Source organism: Bos indicus x Bos taurus, chromosome X (genome assembly GCF_003369695.1).
Source record: "Bos indicus x Bos taurus breed Angus x Brahman F1 hybrid chromosome X, Bos_hybrid_MaternalHap_v2.0, whole genome shotgun sequence".
Lineage (NCBI taxonomy): Eukaryota > Metazoa > Chordata > Mammalia > Artiodactyla > Bovidae > Bos > Bos indicus x Bos taurus.
In genome coordinates this window covers 137,376,607-137,402,177 of record NC_040105.1, presented here as the reverse complement: position 1 = coordinate 137,402,177, position 25,571 = coordinate 137,376,607, and the positions used below count along the sequence as shown (strand labels likewise).

The window sequence follows — 25,571 nt, the reverse complement described above, 5'->3', positions numbered from 1 at the left end:
ATCTTCTGCTTTCATCTTTGAAATTCCGCCATTGTGATGGATTTGTCCACTCAAAATATAAAGAGTTCAGGGGGGACTAACTTCTCAAATCCTTAACACTGGTGTATGCGTTTACTTATCAGATCAATTTCTTCTCTGACCCAAAGCATGAAAAAGGATGACAGATGGAGTCGGCCATAGCAAGTGAAGTAGGAAGATAATGAGACAATCTTAGTTCGGTTCCTCAGAGCCATCCCCCAGTCTGCTGTTTTATTTTATTTTTTTTATTCTTGGTGTGGCAAGTGAATGTAGAAGGCTTATGTTTACAGTTTATCTTCCAAAGTTGTTAGATTCTAAGGCTGAGCATGCATCAATCAAAGAGAGTTACTATGAGCTGCCATTTACATGGTAGAGGGCTGTTTTCAACCCTAGTGGATGGCAAATATCTGGTTTTTGGCGTAAGGCAGCTCTGCAACATCTGATCCATCGGTAGGACTGGTGAGGATTTAAAAATTTCTCCCTATTGGGGTCCCAGATGGCCAGGCTCTCAAGGAACTAGGTGTGACATTGTTGAAGAGACACAACAGACAACATAATTTCAGCTACTTAAATTTCAATTTTAAAAAGCATTTTACAGGGACTTCCCTGGTGGTCCAGTGGTTTAAGATTTCACCTTCCGATGTAGGGGGTGTGGGTTTGATGAAGACCCCCTGGAGGAGAGCATGGCAACCTTCTCCACTGTTCTTGCCTGGAGAATCCCATGGACAGAGGAGCCTGGTGGGCTACAGTCCGCAGGGTTGCAAAGAATTGAACACAACTGAAGTGACTTAGCATACATGCATGGGGAGCTAAGATCCCAGATGCTTTGCAGCCAAAAAACCAAAGCATAAAACAGAAGCAATATTATAAAAAATTCCATAAAGACTAAAAATGGTCTACATCAAAAACAATCTAAAAAGAAAGAGAAAAGTATTTTACACACTCAAAAGAAAAAATGTAGAAGAGCGTTCAGCTTCAAACATTAAACAAGCTCTCGTTCTAGTGAAAAATGAGGAAGTTTGGGTGAAATATTCCTTAGCAGCACATCTTGAAATACAAGACAGAAGGAAATAAAGATTGAAAGGTTCTAAAAAATTTGATAGTTTAGCATCAATTGAACAAAAACCATATTCTCTATTAACTACAGACGATAAAAGATACAACACAATTATCAACACTCACAATGGACTTAAAACAAGTTTGATGTCCCAGATGCTAAAAGGTAGGCCCTGCATGTCAAAAGGCACAGACAAGTCCACATAAAGGCAAAGCACCAATGAAATGATTTATTCTCTCATCGAAAGCCCATCAAATAGATACATCTGGAACATCTTTGGACACAGACTGATTTTTGTACCTCAACCAGCACTTTGGGATCTTGGACAAGAAGGCTGGAAATGTTTGATTTGTTCAGGATCAAGACTGCTGGAGATGATTAGGAGGAATCAAAGAGAAGGGGAGGGCTTGGGTAGGTGAGGCAGCGGATCTCAAGTGCGCTGTTCACTTCCTGCCTGATTCCCTAGGAGCCTCCCGCCTGTGCTCAGTGGGGATCACCCACTGACAATACTGATGACTTCTGTGTTTTGGTCTCAGAGCTTTTGGGCCTTTCATTCTCTGTCAGTATGTTTCTGCCCCACATGAAGATCAACACAGCTCGCCTGTCTCATTAACCCCATTGGGGACTATTTAAGCTAAGTCAGGGTGGCCTTCCTGGGAAAACTGCAAGGACAGAAACATTACCAGGCATTCGTGTCTGCGTGCATTTGGGAGCACAGGCCACATCCTGCAAGGACCTTCTTCCAATAGTCCTCCCCTCTCTGTCCGTCCATCCACCCCAACCCTGCGTGGCGGGGGCGGAGCAGAGAGGGGAGGGGGGAATCGAACCCTAGGGCAGTAGCCAAGCTGCTAAACTGCTGACCTGGTTTTCACTGAAGTGCGAGAAGGAGGCTGTGAGGCAGGTAGACAACATCCTGTTGTTGGGGCGCTCCTTTCTCTTTTTTGAACATCTGGCTGAACAGGGAGGCAGGTGGCTGAGTCGTGTCTGCTTGCGGCGGCAGCAGCAACAGCGGCCTTTCCCTGCGACTGTCCCCTGGCCATGGACGCGGTGGCTGTGTATCACGGCAAGATCAGCCGGGAGACGGGGGAGAAGCTCCTGCTCGCCACGGGCCTGGACGGCAGCTATCTGCTGAGGGACAGCGAGAGTGTCCCGGGCGTGTACTGTCTGTGTGTGCTGTGAGTACATGACGGGGACCTGGAGCCCCCACTGCCCGCCGCTCGGCTCACGTCCCTCACTGGGGGTGTCTCGCCTGGGCTTCCTGCTCTTCAGAGGGTCCTCTCCAGTGCCTTTGTGGGCGGCTGTAGGAACGCTCTTTGCAGTGGAGGAAAAGGAGCCTAGAATATGCCTTTGCTGCCAAAAGGACTCAGGCTCCTGGCTTCAGATTGGACCTCTGGTAGAGGCTAGCAAGGTGGAGGCCTGGGATGAGGGAATGGCCAGATTTAGGGCTGCCAGCTCCTCAGAGGAGAGGCCTCTCTCTCCAGCTCTCTGGCAATGGCTTTGGAGGTATCTTCCCAAAGGAAGATTTCAAATTCAAGAGAGGAAAAAGACTAAGAAACGGAATCCTTTAAGACAGCAATACCAGTTAGGTCAGGATGCGGGAGAGAGGGACGTTTCAGAATAAAACCACCTCTCTGGATTTGCTTAATTAGCTTTCTTTACAGGAGTTGGAGGGGGGTGGGGTGGGGTTTCAGAAATAGGGCCTTTCCGTGATAAGCGCTAGGAGAGACAATAGTCGTAAAGGACATGGAGGGAAAACACCCGGTATGATTCAGCTTTGCCCTTTACCTAAGCATCTCTTGGTCTAAAGCCCCATTTTGAATCAGATGCACCTTCATCTTTGCTCCAGGGCTCCAGGGTCAGGCAGAGCTGAGACCTAATCTTGTGCTAGTCTGATGCTGGCTTTGGCAAGTTAACCTCGCAGTCCCTCAGTTTTCTTGTCCAAAAAATGTAATATTACTACCTGCCTCATAGGACTGAGCATTAAATGCTGTAATGCACATAGAAAATTTAGCACTGGACCTGATGCATACTAAGTGTTCAGTAAAAGTAAGCTGTTGTTGTTATTATTATTATTTTTTCACTCTCAGTACTTTTTATTATAATATATATATATAATATATATATATATTTCAGTCAATATCTTTAAGTACTCACGGGGCGTTTCTAAGGAAGTCCCTAGCTCAATCACTCTTTGTTAGCAGGGTAAAAACACTCATGAAAGCAGCAGCCCTGTACAGTAGCTTCTAGACAGAAACAAAATGAGGGAACATGCTTGGTTGTAATTTTGGTGTCTGATGATACATGGCAAGATTTTGAAGTTCCTTCTGGGTCATTGATGAGAGATTGTATTGAGCCTGGTGTTAGAGGATTTTCATTGTTTATTGTATTTTTTTAAATGGGCAAGGCATATTTGTGGCAACTCTCAGGCCAAGCTAAATACGTTTGTTATAAAAGCTTCAAGGGAAATATGTGCAAGCTAGTGAATCCCTTGGGCTCAGATTTTAGGTTTTCCTTATATTATTGTTTTTCCAAAGTGAAAACTGGGGTAGGTCAGTGAAAGCCAACTCGTATTCCTAGGCTCTTTTCTTATCAATAGAAGGTGGAGGAGTGAGTGGACTGGTGAGAGGAGCTTCTTTAGGAAAGCTCACCAAAGGAGGTAATGGGACCCTCAACCTAGAGGTAAAAATTAAGGTACAAAAAGCCTGGGAAGGGAAGGAAGAGCCGGGGACAAGTGTGTGGCAGGATGTTCCTAAGACTTCAGATGCACTGGCCTCTTTGTTGTTTCTCGAGCTTGCCAAGCTGCTCCTTGCTTAGGATCTTCACACTTAACTGTTCCTTCTCCCTCTTCTCTTAGAGAGGACTTCCTTGACTAGCCTCTAAAATAAGTACCTTCTCCCTGTCCCAGTTATAATCCGCCACTTTATTTTTCTTCTGGGAGCTTTCAGCTGTCTGACGTTTGCTTGTCTACTTTTGTCTTGCTGGGCTCTCCTGCTAGAATGTAATCTCTCTGGGGCAGAGACACCATCTCCCACACCAGGAACACAGCCTGGCGTGCAACAGGTATCATAAGGCATGCAATAGGCACTCAATAAATGTTTTTGAATTAATGAATGAACTGTCAAGGCAAATTCTTTATGGCAATAGGCTTTTGGGCTGATATCAGGAGGCCAGGCTGTGGCCTCTGGGACGTCACTCAACTTCTGTAGGTCTTGGTTTTCATATTTGTAAAACAAGAATAGTAATGTGTGCTCTATTTTCTGCAGAAGATTATAGTTGGTAAAAGATGCAAGAGAGAAGGATAATCTTAGCCTATTACTCATATGGGCCAGGACCACATAAGGAATTAACTTAGGCAGATGGGAAATTCTCAGATTAAGTTTTTTGCCCAAAGTGAATCTTGCCTAAAATCTGTTTTTATGACTCTAGGTTCTCCATGCAAACCTTTTAATGAAGTAGTGGAAAATAGTCAGCAAATTGGGAGTCCCCCTAACATATCTTTCAGTGGGCATACTGGGCCTCCAAGTCCTAGAGGGTGATGGCCAGACTGCTGCAGAGGGAAGACACAATGATACATTGCCTTTTATGACAGTTTCTCAGCTTTTTTTTTGAGCCAAGGATCCCTCCTGATAAACGTCAACATTTCATTTCCTCTTTTTTAGTACTACACCGTAGTAACAAAATCAAATTTATTTTGAAATAAACCATATACTCATTTTAAACCAAAACACGTATAATTATGATATACAGTAGAAATGACAATGTCAATGGTGTCATATATAAATGAACAACAAAGTATAGCTAACAAACATGCATTTATTGCAGTGTTCACGCAAAATAGTTTCTCATTCTGTCTTTTGTTTGTTTTCATTGTCCAAGAAGGTTTGGTTGAGCTTTAGTTTCTGTACTTTTATTGCAGAAATAACACACTGCATGTGCCTTTCAAGTGGTGGTAAGGTGGCTTAGTTGCTCAGTTGTGTCCGACTCTTTGTGGCCACCCTCTGTAGCCCGCCAGGCTCCTCTGTCCATGGAATTTTCCAGGCAAGGATATTGGAGTGGGTAGCCATTCCCTTCTCCAGGGGATCTTCCTGACCCAGGGATCGAACCTGGGTCTTCTGCACTACAGGTGGATTCTTTACTGTCGGAGCCACCAGGGAAGCTGAGCTGTACTTTATACTATACTTTCTCACTAGATTTGCTCCTTTCCCCAGTTCTGAACCCCTGATCATGGCCTTTTCCTCTGTTCATTTTGGAAAACTGAATGTCAAAAGGTATTAAAGAGATCTTCCATTGATAGGATTGCTCATCGTCATTTAAAGCAAGAAGTTTTTCTTCCAATTATTTTCAATAAATAAATCCAGATTTTGGTATAATAAGTCTATTAAAAATAATTCCTAAGCACCTATTCACATTATAGAAATTTTTTAAGATGTAGATAATAGAAATGAGAGAAAATAATCTATAGTTTTATAACTTAAAGACAATTATTGTTGAAAATTAAGTGGTTTTTCTTCTATATTTTAATAAAACAATTGCTTTATAAACGCATGTGCTTTTCTAATACTATATTCTGCTGTGTTTTCCACCTAACTTGAAAAAGGCACGTTTGTATATAATGTTCTTACAAGTGATTTTAAAACATTATTTTTAATAGTTTCATGGTAGTCCAACCAACCCAACTATGTTTTCCTTAACCAGTCATCTATTTTTAGATATATGAATCATTCCATTCTTTTTTGGCTATTATGAAGTTTGTCATGATTCATATTTCAATCCCTAAAGATTTCCTCATATTTACGCTTACTTCCTTATAACAAATTTCAAGATGTGTTATTTTTAAATCAGAAAACATGAATAGTTTAAGATTCTTGATGTACACATGATCACCAAATATTTTTTCCCAAGTGGTTATCCCAGTTTATATATATGCTTACCAGTACTGCATGAAAGTGTCTGTCTCACTGCATGCTCCCTAGAAATGAGTATTCTTGTTAAAAAAATTCTTGAAATTTGATGTCTCATTCTTTATTTCATATTTCTTTAACTAGTGATCAAGTATCTGTGTGGTTGGTAAACTGTTGTATTTCCTTGCTCATGAATTGACTCTTTGGTGTGTATTTTGTCCATTTAACCATTTGGATCTTACTATTTTTCTGAATACAGTATGAGTTTTTATATTCGAATCCTTGATCTGATGTATCTTTTCTCAGTTTGGTGTTTGCCATCACTTTTCTTTGACACACAAAAATTAACATTTTTAATAAAGTCCATCATTCATTTTCCTTGTGTTTGATTTCTCCCTTTGCTTCCCAACATAGAAAGTTCTTTGACTTGCAGAGATATCCTATAACTTCACTTCAATTTTTGCTTTAAATTTATGATTTGGTTAGTTTATGTTTAACTCTTTAATTCCATTTGGAGTTTTATTTTGATGTGGAGAAAGGATCTAATTGATTTTGTTTCAAAATAGTGAATGATTTATAAATAGAACTTCCATTCCTGATTGATTTATTAGCCTAGTTTATCATATGTTAAATTCTTACATATAACAGTTACTATTTTGCAGTTATCTATTTGGATCAATTGGTTTATTCTTGTAATACTAGCTCTGTAGTATGATAATATTTGAATATATTAAAAATTATTTGCTATTCTTATCTGTTGGTTCTTCAAGATGAAATCTAGAATAATTTTGTTAAATTAAAAAAATCCCACTGAGGTTATGTTAAACTCATTCATAAGTTAAGGAGGGATTGTCATCTTTAAAGAATTTAGTTTTTCCATCCAAAAACCTGATCTGTCTCTCCATTTATTAATTTTTTCATTTATATTCATCAATAGAGTTTTATAGCTTTCTTCCCATTGGTCTTGCATATTTTTTTAGGTTTATTTCTAGTTACTGTGAGCATGCATGTATGTGTCTATTTTTTTTTCTATCATAAATGGAAAATTTTCCCACCGTATTTTCTTTTGCAACAGAAAATCTGCTGACTTTATGTATTTTTTCTGTATTTATCCAGTATACTAAATGTTCATATCCATGCAAATAGTTTAAATTCAATTTAATTTTATTCTTTTTGGTTTTCAAGGTATATCAAGTTTCTTTTCACTAAGGTACATTTGAGCCCTCGCATTTCTTTTTCACCCTCAATATAGACAACCATTGGGAAAGTCCTAAATGCCCACTGGGATAGTTTGATGGTAATAAAAGAAAAACCAATTTAAAATATTTAAAATAATTAGTTCGAATAAATAGTTAATTTCTGTACATCTTTCTGTACATATCTGAATTTGCTACTTTTATCTGATGAAAAATTGGGAAGAAGAAATGCTATTATATTTTTTATATATAATAAATATATATATAAAGGGACACATAATGAAGTCATTTGACATATGTGTCTTTAGATGAAAGGATAATTATCTTTTTGTCCTTTAAGATTTAAAGGATGACTGGGAATAAAGTGCCTGTCAAACAACTGAACTGGAGAAATGGGGGAAGTAACAGTGACAAAAGAAAACTCCAGCTTCTCGGTTGTATTTAAGGGAACAGAAGAATGAGAAATTATAAAACTTAATGAGTTCGTTTTTGAATACAACTGGCTATGTGTGTTGGTGCCACATTTATCTTCATGATAATTTAGGCCACTAGAATTATTTTGAATTATCTGAGCACAATCCATTAACGGCATAGGATTAAATTTGCAATACACAGACCACCAAAAGGACAATTCACAAGGCAATAAATCAAGTGCTGACTCTGGTTGACAATGTAAAATTAAGGTGTAAGATTAGTCTAAAGATGTCATTAGCTTAAAGCAAAAGGGAAGCCTAGATTGACTCTTTGGGGCTCTCCCCATCTGGTCTCTATGCTTTAGCCTCTTCCTTTGCTCTTTCTTTCCAGTCATAAGGCCAAGCAGACGCCTTCCCTTTTTGAGAACTATGCTTTTTTAAAGATTCTTTTTTATGTGGACCATTTTAAAAGTCTTTATTGAATTTGTTACAATATGGCTTCCGTTTTATGTTTTTTTTTTTGGCCATGAGGCATGTGGGATCTTAGCTCCTCTACCAGGGATTGACCCTCACCCTCTGCACTGGAAGGAGAAGTCTTAACCACTGGACCGCCAGGCAAGTCCTGGCTTTAGGATTCGCCTAAAGATCAGTTTGTTCAGTCCCTCTTATGTAAGAGAGAGACAGCATAGAAAAATGGTTAAGAGCCCATGTCTTACAGTCAAACCCTCTGGGTGTGCATCCCAACTGTGGCCCTTACCTGGCTATTTTACCTTGAGCAATTTACTTAAATTATCCATGGCTCAGGTTTCCTATCTGTGGAAAGGGGAACGGTGACAATAATACTAGTCACCTCATGGAGTTGTTATGAGAATTCTTGCATGAGTTAACATTTACAAAGTTAATATGTAGTAGGTGTTCATTAATATAAATAAAAAATCTATAAATAATTGTGAGATAAAGTTAGACCATTGTATGAGTACAGAAATAAAATGTTCTGTGGCACTTCAAGGGAAGAAGAGATTATATTCATTGTCATGACTCATTGAAGTTGGTTTTACAGAGTTTTACCATCAAACTTGAAGCTGAATGACTTTCGATGGTTCTGAAAATTCAAATTCACTCTGAAAGAAAGAAGATTGGGGCATACGAAACTGGAAAACCTCTTGAATCAGAGAACACTCTCAGTAATGATGGCTTTGTATAGGACACCATTCCTCTGGGTATAAAAGCTCTGAAATAGTTGTTAAAAAATCTGTCACATTATAATTATGCCTTGAATTTTGCACATAACATTTGTTTGTATAGACATAGGCAGCCTGGGCACTAGCTTGCTTTATTTGTGGTGTCATGAAGTCAGGTGTAGCTAAACTTTTTCTTTTGTGTAGCCCTTGAAGTGGTATAAAGAAGGAATTGATGTGGTTTCATCAATTTTAAAGCAAGATCTGTCCCCAATGCTGACCTTTTGAGAGAATAAGAAATAAGTCGGGTTGCTTTCTTCTTGTCTGTTTCTAACCAGAACATTTTTCAAGAATTGGGGACAGCTTTTGAAAAGATAAAGGCACATTTTAATATTAGAATCAACACATGCTTTGTAGTCATTGAAATGCAAAATATTTGTTTTTTTAAGAAATTAATTTTTCAAGAAAATTAGTCAATGGCAACAGCAACAAAATTGCTTTATACCAATTATTAATTTTCTAGATTTTTTTCTCATGATAAATTTAAAATTCCAGGCTTATCAACAAGTGTGACTAACAGTTTGATGGAGGAAGGAAGTTAAAATTACAGTATATTCGGGGTTTCCCTGGCTGTCCAGTGGTTAAGACTCTATGCTCCCAATGAAGGGGGCACAGGTTTGATCCCTGGTTGGGGAGCTAAGATCCCACATGTATCACAGCTTGCCCCCCACCAAAGATTACACTACTACATTCTTGGTTTGTCTATATTAATAGTCAGAGGAAAAATAATCCTAAAGGGATGTCAGTCAGTTCAGTTCAGTCACTCAGTCATGTCCGACTATTTGCGACCCCATGAACTGTAGCACACCAGGCTTCCCTGTCCATCACCAACTCCTGGAGCCTGCTCAAACTCATGTCCATTGGGTCGGTGATGCCATCCAACCATCTCATTCTCTGTCGTCCCCCTCTCCTCCTGCTTTCAATCTTTCCCAGCATCAGGTTCTTTTTAAATGAGTTAGTTCTTTGCATCAGGTGGCCAAATATTGGAATTTCAGTTTTTTAAAATGAACAATATTTTTCTAATTTGTGATTTGTTTAGGTTAGATTTTTAAAGCTTCAAATTGCAATTTCACTTCTGTTTATTTAAAAAAATGTTATTAGTCAGTTGTATAACATTATAAGGAAAATTAACAGACCTCCCTGGTGGTCCACTAGTTAAGACTCCCATTGCACGGAGTATAGGTTTGATCCCTGGTTAGAGAAGTAAGAGCCTGAATGCCATGGCATGGCCAAAAAAGAAAAAAAGGAAAAATAATATACAAAGACGTATTTATGTTAATTTAAATTTACATTTATGTACATACAAGGATAGTTTTGAACAGTAATTAGAGTGGCATCTCTCTCTCCTTGTGTCCGCTTTTTTCACATACTATCATTTTATATTGACATGGTCCATGTGCTTAAATTTTTTTAAAAAAGTATAGCTCTTTAATATCTTTGAACTTTGGTTTAGTTTTGAACCATTCTTTCTGCTGCCATTTCTTTATTTTGAGTTACATTCCTTAGGTTAATTCCATTTTTTCACTATTAAAATAGAACTCGTATGAAAATCTTGGTCAAATTGCCTTTTCCATTTCATTCCTTAGAGCGGATGAAGATAAGGAAGGTCATTAGGTCAAAAATATGCAGTTTTATAGCCCTTGTTATAACTTGCCAATTTATTCCCTAAAACAGTGATTTTTCAGTGGATGGGGAGAGAGCATGAGTAGTTTGAAAAAGAGATAATCCATATTTTAGTTTACTTTTACATTATAAGATTACTATTTCTTAATACAAGCTACAGAAAACAAAACTGAAATTTTGTTGGGGAAGAAAGAGTAAGAAGTTTAGAAACACTGTTTTATGAAGACTGAAACCCTTGAAAAAGCTTCAGCTTATATTTAAATAAAATTTCTTTCTGAAAACATAGACTGACTATAGGGGTGGCGGCACAGATGCGCCCAGGTTGAGTGAAAGAAGCCAATGAGGTGTGAGCATTTTCCATGCATTTTTAATCAATCCTTCTGTAACTTCAATGTGCCTACAAATCATCTGGAAACCTTGTTAAAAGTTCAGATTCTGACTCAGCAGTTCTGGAGTGGGCACGAGATTCTACATTTCTAGCAAGGTCCCAGGTGATGCTCTGCTAATACCCTGGGAATATAATTTGAATTGCACTGTTTTAAATCTCTTCCATCAGTGATGAGAGTATATCCACGAGAGCTGGCTACAGGAGATCTTTGGTCAATTACTCCAGCAACTTGGAAGTGGAAGAGATGAAATGCTGGCTTGTTTGAGTGGGGAGACAATTTTGCTCATTCAGAAATCGAAGGAGCTGGGGCGTAGGAGACTGTTAAAGTTGGATGGGTTGATCACAAGGAGTTTTATGTGCCACTAACATCAGGTTGTTCAAGACTGAAGAGGTAAGGACTTTTGAAGTGGTACTCAGGTTCCTGCTTCTTAACTGAAAGTGCGATAAGATCAGATTCGTTAGGAAACAATTTTCAAAACAGACTCCTTTATTTTGACTAAATGAGGCTGAATGATAGTAGAGAGATAGATTCATTGTATCTTTTAGAAACCCATTGTTTGAGAAAGTAGAAAACCAGTTGCCTATGATTTTGCTTGCATCGTTGCTGAGATTTTAAATAATTTCCAGAATACCTTTAATGATACTGAATTATTGCCATTAATCGCTTTCCATAGGGAAAAAGAAACTAAATAAAGGCCTATGCTATTTCCCTGCTCCTACCTCCATTTTCCTTTTTTTTTTTTTTTTTCTTTTTCTGGTGGCATGTGGGATCTTAGTTCCCCAACCAGGGACTGAATCCAGGCCCCTGCAGTGAAAGCACTAAGTCCTAGTCACTGGACTGCCAGGGAATTCCCTGCTGTGTAACTTTAAGAAAACCACTTAAAGCTTTATGTTTGGAGTTCTCATAGTGAAAAATGGAAATCGAAGTGCTTGACTTGTTCCCTGTAGAGTACTTACTGAAATCAGTGGATTTTGAGGTACATTTCAATTGCTTAAAAAAGCAAAAGGCTTTACAATGTAATATTTTATATTTATTTAGCATATTATATGTGCTAAATAGTATATTATATGCATCTATCAAGCTATTTTATATATGATGTAAATATTCTGGCATATCTTTATAACAAAAATGAAACATTTCCTGTAATCGCAGCAGCAAATTAAATTGACCCTTTTTTGGATTTCACAAATCGAATGAACCTGACTAAAGTGTTTTAGACCTAATTTTTTTATCCCTTAGGTAATAGTACTCTTGGATATTGATTAAAAATACAGTAATTTAATCCACATATTTAAAGACTTTTAGTTCTTTAAGGGATTAATGGTAAGTGAGGTCAATTAGTCAAGGGTGACCCTGTTTGAGATACTTTAGATTCTTTAGGTTCTTTTAGATTTAAACACATTTACTTTTACCAGAGTTTAACACGTATTCTAATCAAAGATATATTTTGACCCAAACTTGTGCCAAAGAATAGCAATCAGAAAATGTCTGAAATAAAACTGTGAATATTCAGATTCATAATTTGAAATGATTCAGCATAAAGTTTACTGTACTTTTCTAGGAAGCAAAGGTTTTTGTGAGGCAAATTAAATAGCAGTACCTTACATACTGGGGCTTCCCTGATAGCTCAGATGATAAAGAATCTGCCTGCAATGCGGAAGACCCAGGTTTGACCCCTGGGTTGGGAAGATCCCCTGGAGAAGGGAATGGCTACCCACTGCAGTATTCTTGCCTGAAGAATCCCATGGACAGAGGGGCCTGGCGGGCTACAGTTCATGGGTCGCAAAGAGTCAGACGTGACTGAGTGATTAAGCATGCACACACGTACCATATATGCTAAAATATAATAAATAATCTATATCCATTACAGGGTGGGAATCAAAAGCCAGAGCTCTACAGTCAAAGAGCTCTGATTTAAAGCCCACCTTTGGTGCTTGATTTGTAGTGTGGCTTTGGTTACTTACCTTTTCAAAGTTTCCGTTTCCTCATCTATAAAATCAATTTCACAGTATAAAGCTCATAGGATTACTGTTGGGCCCAAAAGAGATAATGCATGTGCTGTGGGCTGGATTGTGTTCTTGTCAAACTCCTACGTTGAAGTTCTAACTCCCAGTGTGGATGTACTTGGAGATAGGGCCTTTGGGAGGCAATTTAGGTTAAATGAGATCGTAAGGGTGCGGCTGTAATCCAATAGTGTCTTGGCCTTATGAGAAGAGAGACAGCACTCTCTCTCAATGCATGCACACAAAGAAAAGGTCATGTGAGAGCACAGCAAGAAGGTGGTTGTCCAGCAGGCCAGCAAAAAGGACTTGGAATGAAACCTATGTTGCTGGCAGCTTGATCTTGTACTTTGTTATGACAGCCCAAGCAGACTAGTATAGATTTGGGTACTGAGAAGTCTAGTGCTGTTGTAACAAAAACCTAAAAATGTGGAAGTGGCTTTGGAGCTGGATCACGGGTAGACACTAGAGAAGTTTGGAGATGCATGCTAGAAAAAAGCTACATTGCTGTGAACACAGTGTTGGGAGAATGATGGATGTTAAAGGTCATTCTGGTGAGGTCTCAGGTGAAAATGAGAAATGTGTTGTTAGAAGCTAAAGGAAAAGCCATCCTGATTATAAATGGCAAAGATCTTGGCTGAACTGTGTTCTAATATTTTGTGGAAGGTAGAACCTGAAAATTGGATATTTAGCTGTGGAGATCTCTAAGCAAGGTGTTGAAAGAATACCTTGGTTCCTCGTGACTACTTATGATAAAATGCAAAAGGAGAAAGATGAAGCAAAAAAGGAGTTGTTAAGCAAAAAGAAACCAGAATTTAAAGATTTGGAAAATTCTCAGCCCACTCATATGGCAAAAAATGAGGAAGCTTGGTCTGGAGAGAACACCAAGAGAATGGCTGGACAATTGCTTCTTAAGTAGATTACCCACGATGTTAACTAGTCATCTCAGCAGAAGCTGGGAATAGAGTTTGAACCAAAGCATCAGCGACACTGTCCGTTTGGACCAAAGGGAACATGATAGGGCAGCAGAGCAATTTGGCTGCAAAAATGCTTTATCTTTCAAGAAAATGGAAAGATGATCTTGAAAGCGTTTCAGAGATCATCAGGGCTGCCACTCCCACCACAGCGCCAGAGTGCATAAGCCTAGGAGGACAAGGTCACTTTCACCTAAATTTCAAAGGCAGGATCAGTGCCCAGCAGAGCCAGGTGGGCAGGGCTGCTGCTGCAGAGCCACGGGGGTGACAGTGCCACCCAGTGGGGCTGGAGGGTAGAGCGTCAATTCAAAAAAGATTATTCTCAAGCATTAAGATCTAATGGAATTTACCTTATGAAATTTTGCACATTTGGGGGACCTGTCACCCCTTTTCTCCTGATATCTCCTTCTTGGAATGAGAATATCTGTCCTATGCTTGCCTTGCTGTATTTTGGAAGCATGTGACTTGTCTGGTTTCACAGGTTCACAGCTGGAGAAGAATTTTGACTCAGGAGCAGTCATACCTCATTAGATGATATTTAGATGAGACTTTGGGCTTTATTTAGACTGTAGAGTTTATCCTGGAATGTATTGAAGACTTTTGAGGCTGTTGGGATGGAATGAATGTATTTTACATGAGAGAAGGTGTGAATCTGGGGGTGCCAGTGTTGGAGCACTATGAACTGAATTATGTCCCCCTCCCCTCAAATTCATATGTTGAAGCTTAATCCCCAAAGTGGCTATGTTTGAAAATAGGCCTTTAGGATGTAATTAAGGTTAAATGAGGTTGTAAGGGTGAGGCCCCAACCCAATAGGATTGGTGGCCTTTTAAGAAGAGAGATGTCTTTCTACACACACACACACACACACACACACACACACACACACACAAGGAAAAGGTCATGTGAGCACACAGCAAGAAGGTGGCTGCCTACAAGGCAAGATAAGAGGCCTCAGAATAAAAAAAAAAAATAATGAGAGTTCTCATAAAACACTCCACCTGGAAAAAAAAAAAAAAAAAAGAGGCCTCAGAATAAAACCTATGTAGCTGGCACCTTGATCTTGGATTTCTAGCCTCCAGGACTGTGCAAAAATACATTTCTTTTGTTTAAGCCACACAGACTATGGTATTTTGCTATATTGTCTGAGCAAACTAATACAGCATGTAAAACTCTTGGCATGTAGTAGAAATCAACTATACAGATATATAATATGCATACATACTGAATAATTGGGGAAAATATTTATGCCATCTAAAAGGACAAGCTGATTTCAAGTACTTTGGCAGGACTCCTTCAAATTATTATTAGTACTATATTATAAATTTACATAATAATAGTAACATCATAGGGATATAGCACATTTATTATATTTATAATTAATATTATTACTGTTAACTTAAGTAGGCATCATAGTACCTTAGCCCAGTGAAATGTTTTCACCTTAAGGCTCAATATGTACTTAAAAAGTAATATAACTAGACTTTGTTGAATCTATGTAATAATTTGTCATTGTGTGCATGTTCCATCATGCCCGACTCTTTGCGACTCCAGGGACTGCAGCCCATCAGGCTCCTCTGTCCATGGAATTTTCCAGTCAAGAATATCGGAGTGGATTGCCATTTCCTACTTTAAGGGATCTTCCTGACCCAGGGGTCGAACCCACATCTCTTGTGTCTCCCGCATTGGGAGGTGGATTCTTTACCAACTGTGACACCTAGGCTGGCTTAATAATTTGTAATTTTTACCAATTACAATAGGTCTCTAGTTTCTTTCTGTCCCAGCAGTCTCTCAACTTGACAAATCCTTAGGAGTGTGAATGCCCTCATTAAAAAAAAAAAAAGTAAAGATAAAGAAGGCTTACTGGAAACTGTGACTAGCTAGATATAATGTGTGAGCAAGTTAGATTCCCCAGGCTTTTATTTCTACGAATGACTTGGTGCCATATATGTGTGTCCCAGTATATGTATATTTATATGTAATAGTTAAAGCTCAAATTTAGAACACCCATTGTTCTTTTGGAATTTTTCAGTAATGAAAGTTTATTCTTTCACAGGTATCAAGGTTACATTTATACATACCGAGTGTCCCAGACAGAAACAGGTTCTTGGAGTGCTGAGGTATAGCTATTTTATTTATTTTTGCTTCTGGGGGTATTGGGGAGCTGTTTGACTTTTCAATTGCTTTCATAAAAGAGCTGTCAAATCCTACATTCCCCAAATATTCCTCCAAATCAAATCACTAATGCTCTAATCCAAAATTGTTCATGGATCATTAAAAAAAATTTTTTGGTCCCAGTTCTGTTCAGCCACCATTGTATTGAGTGTCTGTCTGACTTTGGAGGAAAGATAACAAAGCTAAAGGATTGTGTTAAAGTTGTAGCACCTAGGTGAAATTTTAGAAAGTCTATCAAAAATATATAAAAGAATCAAATCTACAATTATTTACTAAATAATACTAACGCAAGTGGTTCTGTGGGGGATCAAACAACATGACTCCTGTTTTCTAAGAGCTTATAAGACCCTTGAGGTGATACCAAATGAATTCAACAGCAATGTGAGAGCCTGGCGTTTGCTGTCAGGGTGGATCTGGGTTGCACGTCTTGTCCACCCTCACCCCCTTTCTGAGAGGTCTCTGACCTTGGGTAGGTTACTTAACTTTTCTTTGAACGAGTTTCTTCATCTGTAAAATAAGGCTAAAAATAGTTGCTTACTCATAGTATTCATTTTGAAGATTAAATGAGATAATGCGTGTAAGGAAAGCTCTTAGCCACAGGCCTAAATAGCAAAGCCCTCAACAATGGGAATTCACCCAAGTTGCTGAACAGTGTGATTATATACAGTTAAGTGTTACACATTATCTATCATAAAAGTTTGAAGAATATAGGATTTTCCAAGTATTAGGGTAATCAAGGCTGCTCTACTTTGGTGACAGGAGTCCCTGCTGAGCCACATGAAAGGACAAGGATAGGTGAGAAAGAGAGAGAGGGAATATTATAGTAGCTTTCGAGCTACGCTCTTCAAAATCCTAAGGCCCTTCCATCTAGTACCTTGGAGTTGCCCAGGGGGTTATAGGAGGAGAGGAGGATGTGCGGGTATGCTTTGGGTCCCCAATTTGTCTTTAATCTGAGCAGCTCTTTATTTTGCTTAGCAAGTGGGGCTCTGAGAAAGATTTCATTAGAAAAATGGATTCTGATGGCTTTGAAAAATTTGAAAGTCACTGTGCCATTGCAAGAAATGCCTATAGAGTGGATCTCTTTCTACCTACCAGGATAGTATATTACCCTGCTGTCAAAATAGAGGTCTCTGCAATGGAAACTTCTGATTTCAAATGATTTCTGACTCTTATATAAAAAGTCTGTCTTTATAATGAAAGCACTTCATCATGAGCTGTTTGAAAATGTAAATGCTAATATCAACCTCTATTAATAACACATTCTATGCATTTAAGAAACTCTAAAGACTAGACTTAAAAAAATTAAAATAGCTCTAAACCTTTAAAGATGCATCAGTAAACTAGAAAGCACAAACTGCACACTACAAATGTTTTGAACTACTGAGATAAATTAGGGCAAGTTTTCAAACACGTTGTTGCTTTATACCAGGATAATTAATGCCATGATACTAATTAGAGGAAAAGCAGTACTATCTCTAATCAAAACTGTTTATACCTGTTTATTTAAAAAAATTCTCTGCATCACTGCAGAGATGATTGAATAGGAAATGAAATTTCATTTATTATGAGGAATAGCAGCATTTGATACATACATATATATGTGTATATAATTTGACCAGAAATAGCCCTTCTCCCTAGAGAAGTAGCCTTCTGCTTCTGAAGAATATTCTGTATGAAAAGGATCTTAAATTAGTAGGGTTTAGCTAACCTTTTGTTTTAATTCATTTTCTTCCATTTCAAGTACAACATCACACGCAGAATGGTACATGTTTGTGATCATGTTAGGAGAGAAAAGGCTTATTGAACACAAATGCTCTCTCATTCTATTGTCTGGTCTGACCCGTTTATCCAATAATATTGTAATTATCTGCACCAAGAGAGCAGAAGATTGGCATGTTTTCTCCAAAAGGAAAACAGTTAAAAAAAAAAAAAACAAACTCTCGATTTATTTTTGAAATGCATTGCATTTTTCCCTATCTACTAAATTTGCCTTCTTAGTTACGTTTTTCTTAAGGTGAATATTAAACTAGTGTGTATTCTCAGATCTCATATCACCTGACTAGAAGAAATTTCTCTAGAGCATATCGAAGACCAGCTGTGATCCAAAACATGTTTCCATGGATAACAGAGATGACAGTATGGTAAATGTGCAAATTTGAACAATAGCTGAGTTCAGTGACAGGATGGGAGATGTCAGTGGTACAATTCTTGTGGTAAATGTATTTTCAAAATTGGGTAAATAACAGATATTTATATTGCTTTTTGGAACAATGCTTTAGTTTGCTACCCTGCAGGAAAAATCTTGACAGTAGCACTTCATCTTCTGTGCAAGGATTGTGCTAGAAATTGAGGTATGTCTGCGATTTGTTTCAAAGAGTGGAGTAAAATTGAACCCTGGATCCACTCAATTATGAAAGACAAATATGATGTGAATTTCTCATTTTAGATAGAATTTTAGGTTGTATCGTTGCCAAGTGTATTAATTTATCTCATGTGACTCAGGTTAAAATTTAGCCGAATTGTTAATTCAGAGAATTCTACAGACAGTCAGCCATCGTTTACTAATATGTACATTGTCTGTGGTACATTGTAAGAAATGTACTAACACCCTTCTGCTGACTTCAGTGCTTTGGGGCTTTTCTGGATGCTTGATCATCAGTAGATCAGTAGACGTTAAATAATTTCACTTATTGACCTAAGCAAAACATTATAAATTTGGTCACTTATCTGCCAGTGCAACATTACATGCCAAATTTCAATTGCTTTTTTACATCCTGTGCTATTATTCCTCTCTGTTAGCGTGGATAATCAAGGTTAACTACATATAAATCCCCATAAAAAAGATGCTTCTGTTGATAAAAGGTTTTACAAGCCACAAGAACAGGTGAAAAAATGTGTGGTTTGAAATCTTTCCATACTGGGGGAGTGTATAGTTTCTCTTCTGGTCTGTGACTCTAACCTCAGTAGAACCTGTTTGGTCTAGTCCTAATCTGAGAGGAAAGGCACTGGGTCCTGGGATCCAGGGCCAATTCTGCCTCTGGTTATCTGTGTGACTTGGGCAAGCTGAATTATCTCCTTGTATTTTCATTTTCTTATCTGTCAAATGGGAGTAACCAAATCATCCAAGAACAGCCAGTCTGTCAAATAGTGGGGGCAAGAGATGGGAAAGGGCTTTGAAAATGAAAAAGTACTCTAAGGAAGACACAAGAAGGTTATTTTGTGCCTACAGCTTGCCTTTGCCATTTGGAGATTCTATCCTGAAGCCAAGGAACTCTAGGACTTCTTAAGAGTCCAGGGAATTTTGGACTCCTGTAAGAATGGCCATGTTCTTTTGGATGAGGGTTCAATAGAATTCTGGAAAGGCGTTTTGACCATAAGGGTGGAGCTGAGTGAGAGAGTATTGTACGTCTACTGAGTAGCTGTGTGGGCCTCTGAGTGGACACTTAAATAAAACTATCAATAAAGAGAACTTTTTCAGTGTTTTAAACGAAAAACTACCCCACTGTAGGAAATGGCCAAGAGTTACAGTGGATAGTGTGTTACCTTCAGCATTTAGTCTAGCTGACGGAAGTCTGTCTGCCAGCCTTCCTGTTTTCTCATTAAATGCTAACAAATGAACAGCTTCCACCTCAAAAATTTTCCAGATGGAAGAGCTGAAAAACAGCTTTCTAAAAAAAAAAAAAAAACAAAAAACCTGGTCATTGTTCAATCGCTTATAGCAATATTATTTTATTTTATGTAAAATGACAGTTTTGAGCTGATGCTTAAAGCTTGACTCATAAGCTTTTGCAGGAAATTGTTGTTGATTTCAAGTAGTGTCTTTACAAGATAATTGATGTCAGGAAAGGAGTACATTTTAATAGTCACCTGCAAATAATGATCCCTTCAAAACCAACCAGATAAATAAATAAAGGTGACCTCAGAGAGTCTTTCATTTTCATGTCATAGAGAAAACCTTGTCAAGTGAAGTGGTGATGGAGAGAACAATTTGGGGGAGGATAGGGAAGTTTCCCAAGCAGGAAAAAATTGAATGTTAAGGATGAGGCAGGACAGATTGTGGAGTCAGAGTACGAGGACTAGCCAGCCCTGCATTTAAAATGCAATTTTAAATTTCCTGTGTAGCATTTTACATTGTAGAATGATGACAGGGAAAATGGGTGCTTGTTTTGTTTGCTTTTAAAATTTTTCTTGGTTCTTTAGGCTTTTTATTAATGACCTATAGGATCTGTGTTTTTTTCACCCTGTTTAATTTCATCCTCTTCGTTGGTGAATTCATTGTGGGTAATGGCCTGTATACCCTTAGAGGTTTGGGATGTATGAAGGGTAGCAGGTGGGAAGGGCAGGGTGATGAGCAGGGGCTTGTACAAACTAATACCACCCTCGGGAGAACTGAAATGACAGCTCATTAGCTCCTCTTGCAGGGCAGTTCAGCCAACCAAAGTGAGCTCTTCTAGAATGTTGTTTTTCCCGCTTCCTTCTGTTTTCAAATATTTGAATAAATTACACAAATGTCACCTCTCTCAGCATCCCTTACACATTTTGTAGGCCCTTTTTGTAGAATTACGAGGAAGATGAATAATCTGCTTGACCTTTTATTTTCCAGACAGCACCGGGGGTACATAAAAGATTTTTCCGGAAAATAAAAAATCTCATTTCAGCATTTCAGAAGCCAGATCAAGGTATTGTAATACCTTTGCAGTATCCAGTTGAGAAGAAGCCTTCAGCTAGAAGTACACAAGGTGCTACAGGTATGGTTTACTGTCCTTCTTTGATGGGCTTTGGAAGCTCAGGGCTATGAGTCGACCCTAGTCATAAACATACAGTTCTGTAAGAAAAATCCAAACAAGGAGATCAAACCAGTCAATCCTAAAGGAAATCAACCCCGAATATTCATTGGAAGAACTGATGCTGAAGTTCCAGTACTTTGTCCACCTCTTGCGAAGAGTCGACTTATTGGAAAAGACCCCGATGCTGGAAAAGATTGAGGGCAGCAAGAGAAGAGAGCAACAGAGGATGAGGTGGTTGGATGGCATCACTGACTCAAAGGACATGAGTTTGAGCAAATTCTGAGAGATAGTGAAGGACAGGAAAGCCTGGCGTGCTGCAGTCCATGGGGTCACAAAGAGTCGGATGAGACTGAGCGACTGAACAACAACAAAGAAAAATGCAACGAGAAAGTAGATGGAGCCGACACCCCAGCTGAGGGGAGGCTGTTCCTATGCTACTGGATTTCCACATGCTATACTATAAACTTTTAATAAAACTTTGCGGAAATATAAAAAATACTATGAGCCCACAACATTTTCATCTCTCTTTTCCCGTCTTGTTTTCCCAAGCCTGTTTTGTGGCTCCATAAGTACCATTTCACTTCACGAATTCAGACACAAATCATTTGAAATAAGGACAATTCTGAGAACATCTGGGTTTGTTCTTTACCTTTGCTTAGCAGATAGTGTTCTCCCTTCAAGGGTGGAAAGGCTAATGTTAGGTTGGTCCACGCGATCCTGATTTCTGGATTTGTGACGCTTGAATTAATAAAATTTTATTGTAGCAAAGGAAAGGAGGTTAGTCGACTTTATTATTCCTCTAGTGCAAATTGTTAAATCTCTTGAGCAAAGCCATTTTAATGGATATGTAAAGCTAATGACCGAACACTAGCCAATGTCCTCAGCTGTCAGATTTGTGATAGCTGACATCTATTGAAAGGGGTTAATCATTTGTCTGAAGTAAGAGGATACGTGTTGATTGAAACAATAAATATTTATGATAAAATGAAATGAGTTGTTATTTCCGTTTTTGACAGGACCCAAGCTCAGGCATAAACTGACAATTAGACTCAAGTGGTGAATTAAATTGAGTAGTTAGCTTTTTGAAAAGAAATGTAAATAGAACTCCAATTTACAAATTGGCTCGGTATTCTACTCTCTGTAACAGTTTTGAATACTAGTTGCTTGAGCTAGATCATGGGATTTTATCTTTGTGAACTTTATAAAGTGGGAAATTTTATAAGTTTGAGTTAACTTGTAATTTTAATAGCTTGTAAATTTATCTTTCCTTGATTTTGTTATTGTTTTTCTTTAGGAAGAAGAGACGATCCTGATGTCTTCCTGAAAACACCATGAAGAAAAGGAAAACACACCTTGTACTTTATTTTCAATAATTTAAATATATGCTAAGTCTTATATATAATAGATAATATAGTTCAGTGAGCTACAAATGTATTTCTAAAAACCATCATAGCCCTGTAATGGAAGCATCTAGCATGATGTTAAAGCTGAAATGGACTTTTCGGATAATGAGGAGCTTTGAAATGAGGATTGGGGAAAAATAATTCCACAGATTATTTTCATTTATTATATTTACAAATGGGAAACGATTTAAAAAATAATGATACTTTATAAAAGATTAATGTCATTTCTTGCCAAATATAAATAAAAATAATCCTCAGTTTTTCTCAAAAGCACCATTTTTAGTGAAATATTATTTGATAGCTACTGATTTGAAAATGTCTTGCTTGATTATATGGCAGGAAGCTGGTTCGTGTCCTTCATCTTTGTCACGTGGGGTTCTGCATTAGGTATGATGCTCTCCACTAGCTAAGATGTTGTAGGCTCTTTGGGGATTTTTGAAGCTATGCCCTGTGTGTTGAAAACAAGTGCTAAACAGTGAAGAATTTCTCTTTAATTCTGAAAGCAACCTTCTTGCCTAGTCTTACCTAGTGTTCTGATGTTAGACAGTAAAATCCACAGACCAGTCTGGAGTTTAAAAATCTTATAATTTAAATTACGCTCTAAATGTTTATTATATTTGATGCTATAGAATTGAAATTATATTACAAATCCAATGAAGTGGGCTTTACTTTTTTTCATTTACCTCTACCGCAGTAGTTGCCACTCCATGTAAAACCTCATTTTGAAAGGGAGCTTTAGCAGTTGCGGCTCATTGGCCGTGGCTCGTGAGCAGCTGAGTTACAAGCCGTCTTCTATGAGGTGGCCAGACAAGGCCATCAGAAGTTTACAGGTGACATTAATTTTTAACAATTCCAAGTGATTGCAACCTAAGTGAGAGCCAAGATTTTACACAGTGATGGCTACTGGTATTTTCTTCTCACATTTTTATTTTCACGACTCTTGCAGTTCGATTATATGTCAAGTTGCTTCAGGGCTCAGAGAATTCATTCACTCAGCAAACACAATAGGTACCCGCGTGGAGAAGTGAGAACACCTGGCCTCCCTGGTCAGGCAGCCCCTTGCCTAGTTGGACAAGAAAACAGTCAATAAAAGATAATAAAGAAAGTAACAATAAAAACCAAGAAAGTAACAATAAAAGTTGATAAGTACATGGTAAGTGAGGGTCCAATGTGTAGGTGGATTTGTCTTTTTTCTAAATGTTCTACTCCATTTATGGTTATAAAATATTGGATATTCCCTGTGTTTTACAATATATCCTTGTAGCGTATTTTATACAGAATAGTTTGTACCTCAATTCCCTACGCCTTTATTTCCCCTCCCCCTCCCTCTTGTCATTGGTGATGACTAGTTTGTTTTCTATACCTGTTTGCTTTTTTAATTTTTAAATTCACTAATTTGTTGTATTTTTAAGATTCTACATATGTGACCCCATATGGTATTTGTCTTTCTCTGACTTGTTGCACTTAGCATAATACCCTTTAAGTACCCATGTTGCTGCAAATAACAACATTTCCTTCTCTTATATGCCTGAGTAGTATTCCATTGTATATATACTACATCTTCTTTATCCATTAATCTGTTGATGGACAGGTTGCTTCCATAGCTTGGCAATTATAAATAATGCTGCTCTGAACATTGGGGTGCACATATCCCTCGAATTCGTGTTTTTGTTTTTATTTGGATATATACTCCAAAGTGGAATTGCTGGATCATATGGTAGCTCTATTTTTAGTTTTTTTTGAGAAACCTCCATATTGTTTTTTCACAGTTCAGTTCAGTCGCTCAGTCGTGTCGGACTCTTTCTGACCCCATGAATCGCAGCATGCCAGGCCTCCCTGTCCATCACCAACTCCCGGAGTTCACTCAGACTCATGTCCATCGAGTCGGTGATGCCATCCAGCCATCTCATCCTCTGTCGTCCCATTTTCCTCCTGCCTGCAATCCCTACCAGCATGAGTCTTTTCCAGTGAGTCAACTCTTCGCATGAGGTGGCCAAAGTACTGGAGTTTCAGCTTTAGCATCCGAAGAGCACCCAGGGACTCCACCAATTTGCATTCTCACCAACAGTGTATGAGGGTTCCCTAGGTAGAGCTGTCTCTAAAGGCAGAATGTGTTAATCCAAGTATTTCAGCCTGTAGTCCATAGGAAAAAGCAAAGTTTCTGTGTAAACTAGTGACTTGGAGTTCTGTGTTCTTCATGTGAGGTGGTGAGCTTGGTTAATAATTAGTGACCTGCTGAGACACAAAGCTACTCTCTCTGTTGGCAAGGTCTGGTTTCTGAGCATTTAACTTGGATGCTATGGGATTGCAAAGGTGGAATATGGCCACAATGATGTATTTGTGTGCCAGTTACCATTTCTAGAAGTAAAAGCATCACTTTAATTTGTAACGGAATTAAGAAAGCTGACTTTCAATATAAAATGCATATGTTTAAGTACTTTTAAAATATTTGTAGCTTGGGTTTAAATCTTAATAGGTATAATTAATTTTTACCCTAACTTGTTCATTCTGGAATAATCCTAAAAGTATGAATTGTTTGCATGTTCCTTTACCAGAGTCTTTTTTGAAAAAACTTTTTTTTGGAATCATCTATGGTTTATCCTATTATAATAAAGTATTTGAAAGCTTTATTTTCCTAATTTGTCTTAAAATAATCCTTTCAAAAATATTCAAAGATAGGTGCTATTGATATACTAAATAAAGCATTGATGAAGTTCATCTTTTCTTATTGGACTAATTCACTGAAAAAGGTAAGTGCTTTTCTGATTTTGCTACTGTCAAATTTTACAGTTGATGTGCCTACCCACTGTCTTCTTTTGCTGGCCTTTTATTCATCGTTTTTTTTTTTTTTTTTCCACTTTTTCTTTCCTGGCATGAGCATGCTTGCTATTTCCCAGTATATAATAGCTTGCACCTTTACAGAAAGGTCATATCCTTGCCATATCTAAAATATTGCCATGCTAACATATACCTATAATATGCTGAGTACAGGCAGAAAAATGCACATATATTTCTACATGTACACGTTTCTTCAGGGGAAAAAAAAGTGTGTCAGCAAGCCCACGAGGAACATGACAGTTTATCAAATACTTGTTCATTTCCTCTGAAATTTGTTCTTAAGGTCAGTAGGAAGACAAGCTTAGATAATTGTCCATTTGGCTGTTGCAGGCAGGGAAACTTTGTGGTAGTACATAGGGAGAATATGCCTATATTAACTCTGATTAACTCTTCTGGTATAAATCGAGGGCTGGGTTTAAGATATTATTTGTGGTAGAATGGATAGAGATTTTAAAATGTGAGAACCAGCTTTAAAACCTGTTAAGAATGTTTAGATGTCAGCTTATGGTTTATTTGATTCACTTTATTGAGTTCAGAATCCAAAGTCTATTAATAATAAAA

At 38.0% G+C, this 25,571-nt stretch overlaps 1 protein-coding gene across 1 annotated transcript; it reads left to right on the top strand.

Annotated features, from left to right (window-relative positions):
* Positions 1–956: 956 nt before the first annotated feature.
* SH2D1A (SH2 domain containing 1A) lies at positions 957–22,445 on the top strand. The gene is made up of 4 exons (XM_027533938.1): positions 957–2,250; positions 15,864–15,927; positions 20,586–20,730; positions 22,064–22,445. Exons 1-4 carry the CDS (start codon positions 2,114–2,116, stop codon positions 22,102–22,104), a joined length of 387 nt encoding a protein of 128 aa, XP_027389739.1. The 5' UTR covers positions 957–2,113; the 3' UTR covers positions 22,105–22,445.
* Positions 22,446–25,571: the final 3,126 nt, after the last annotated feature.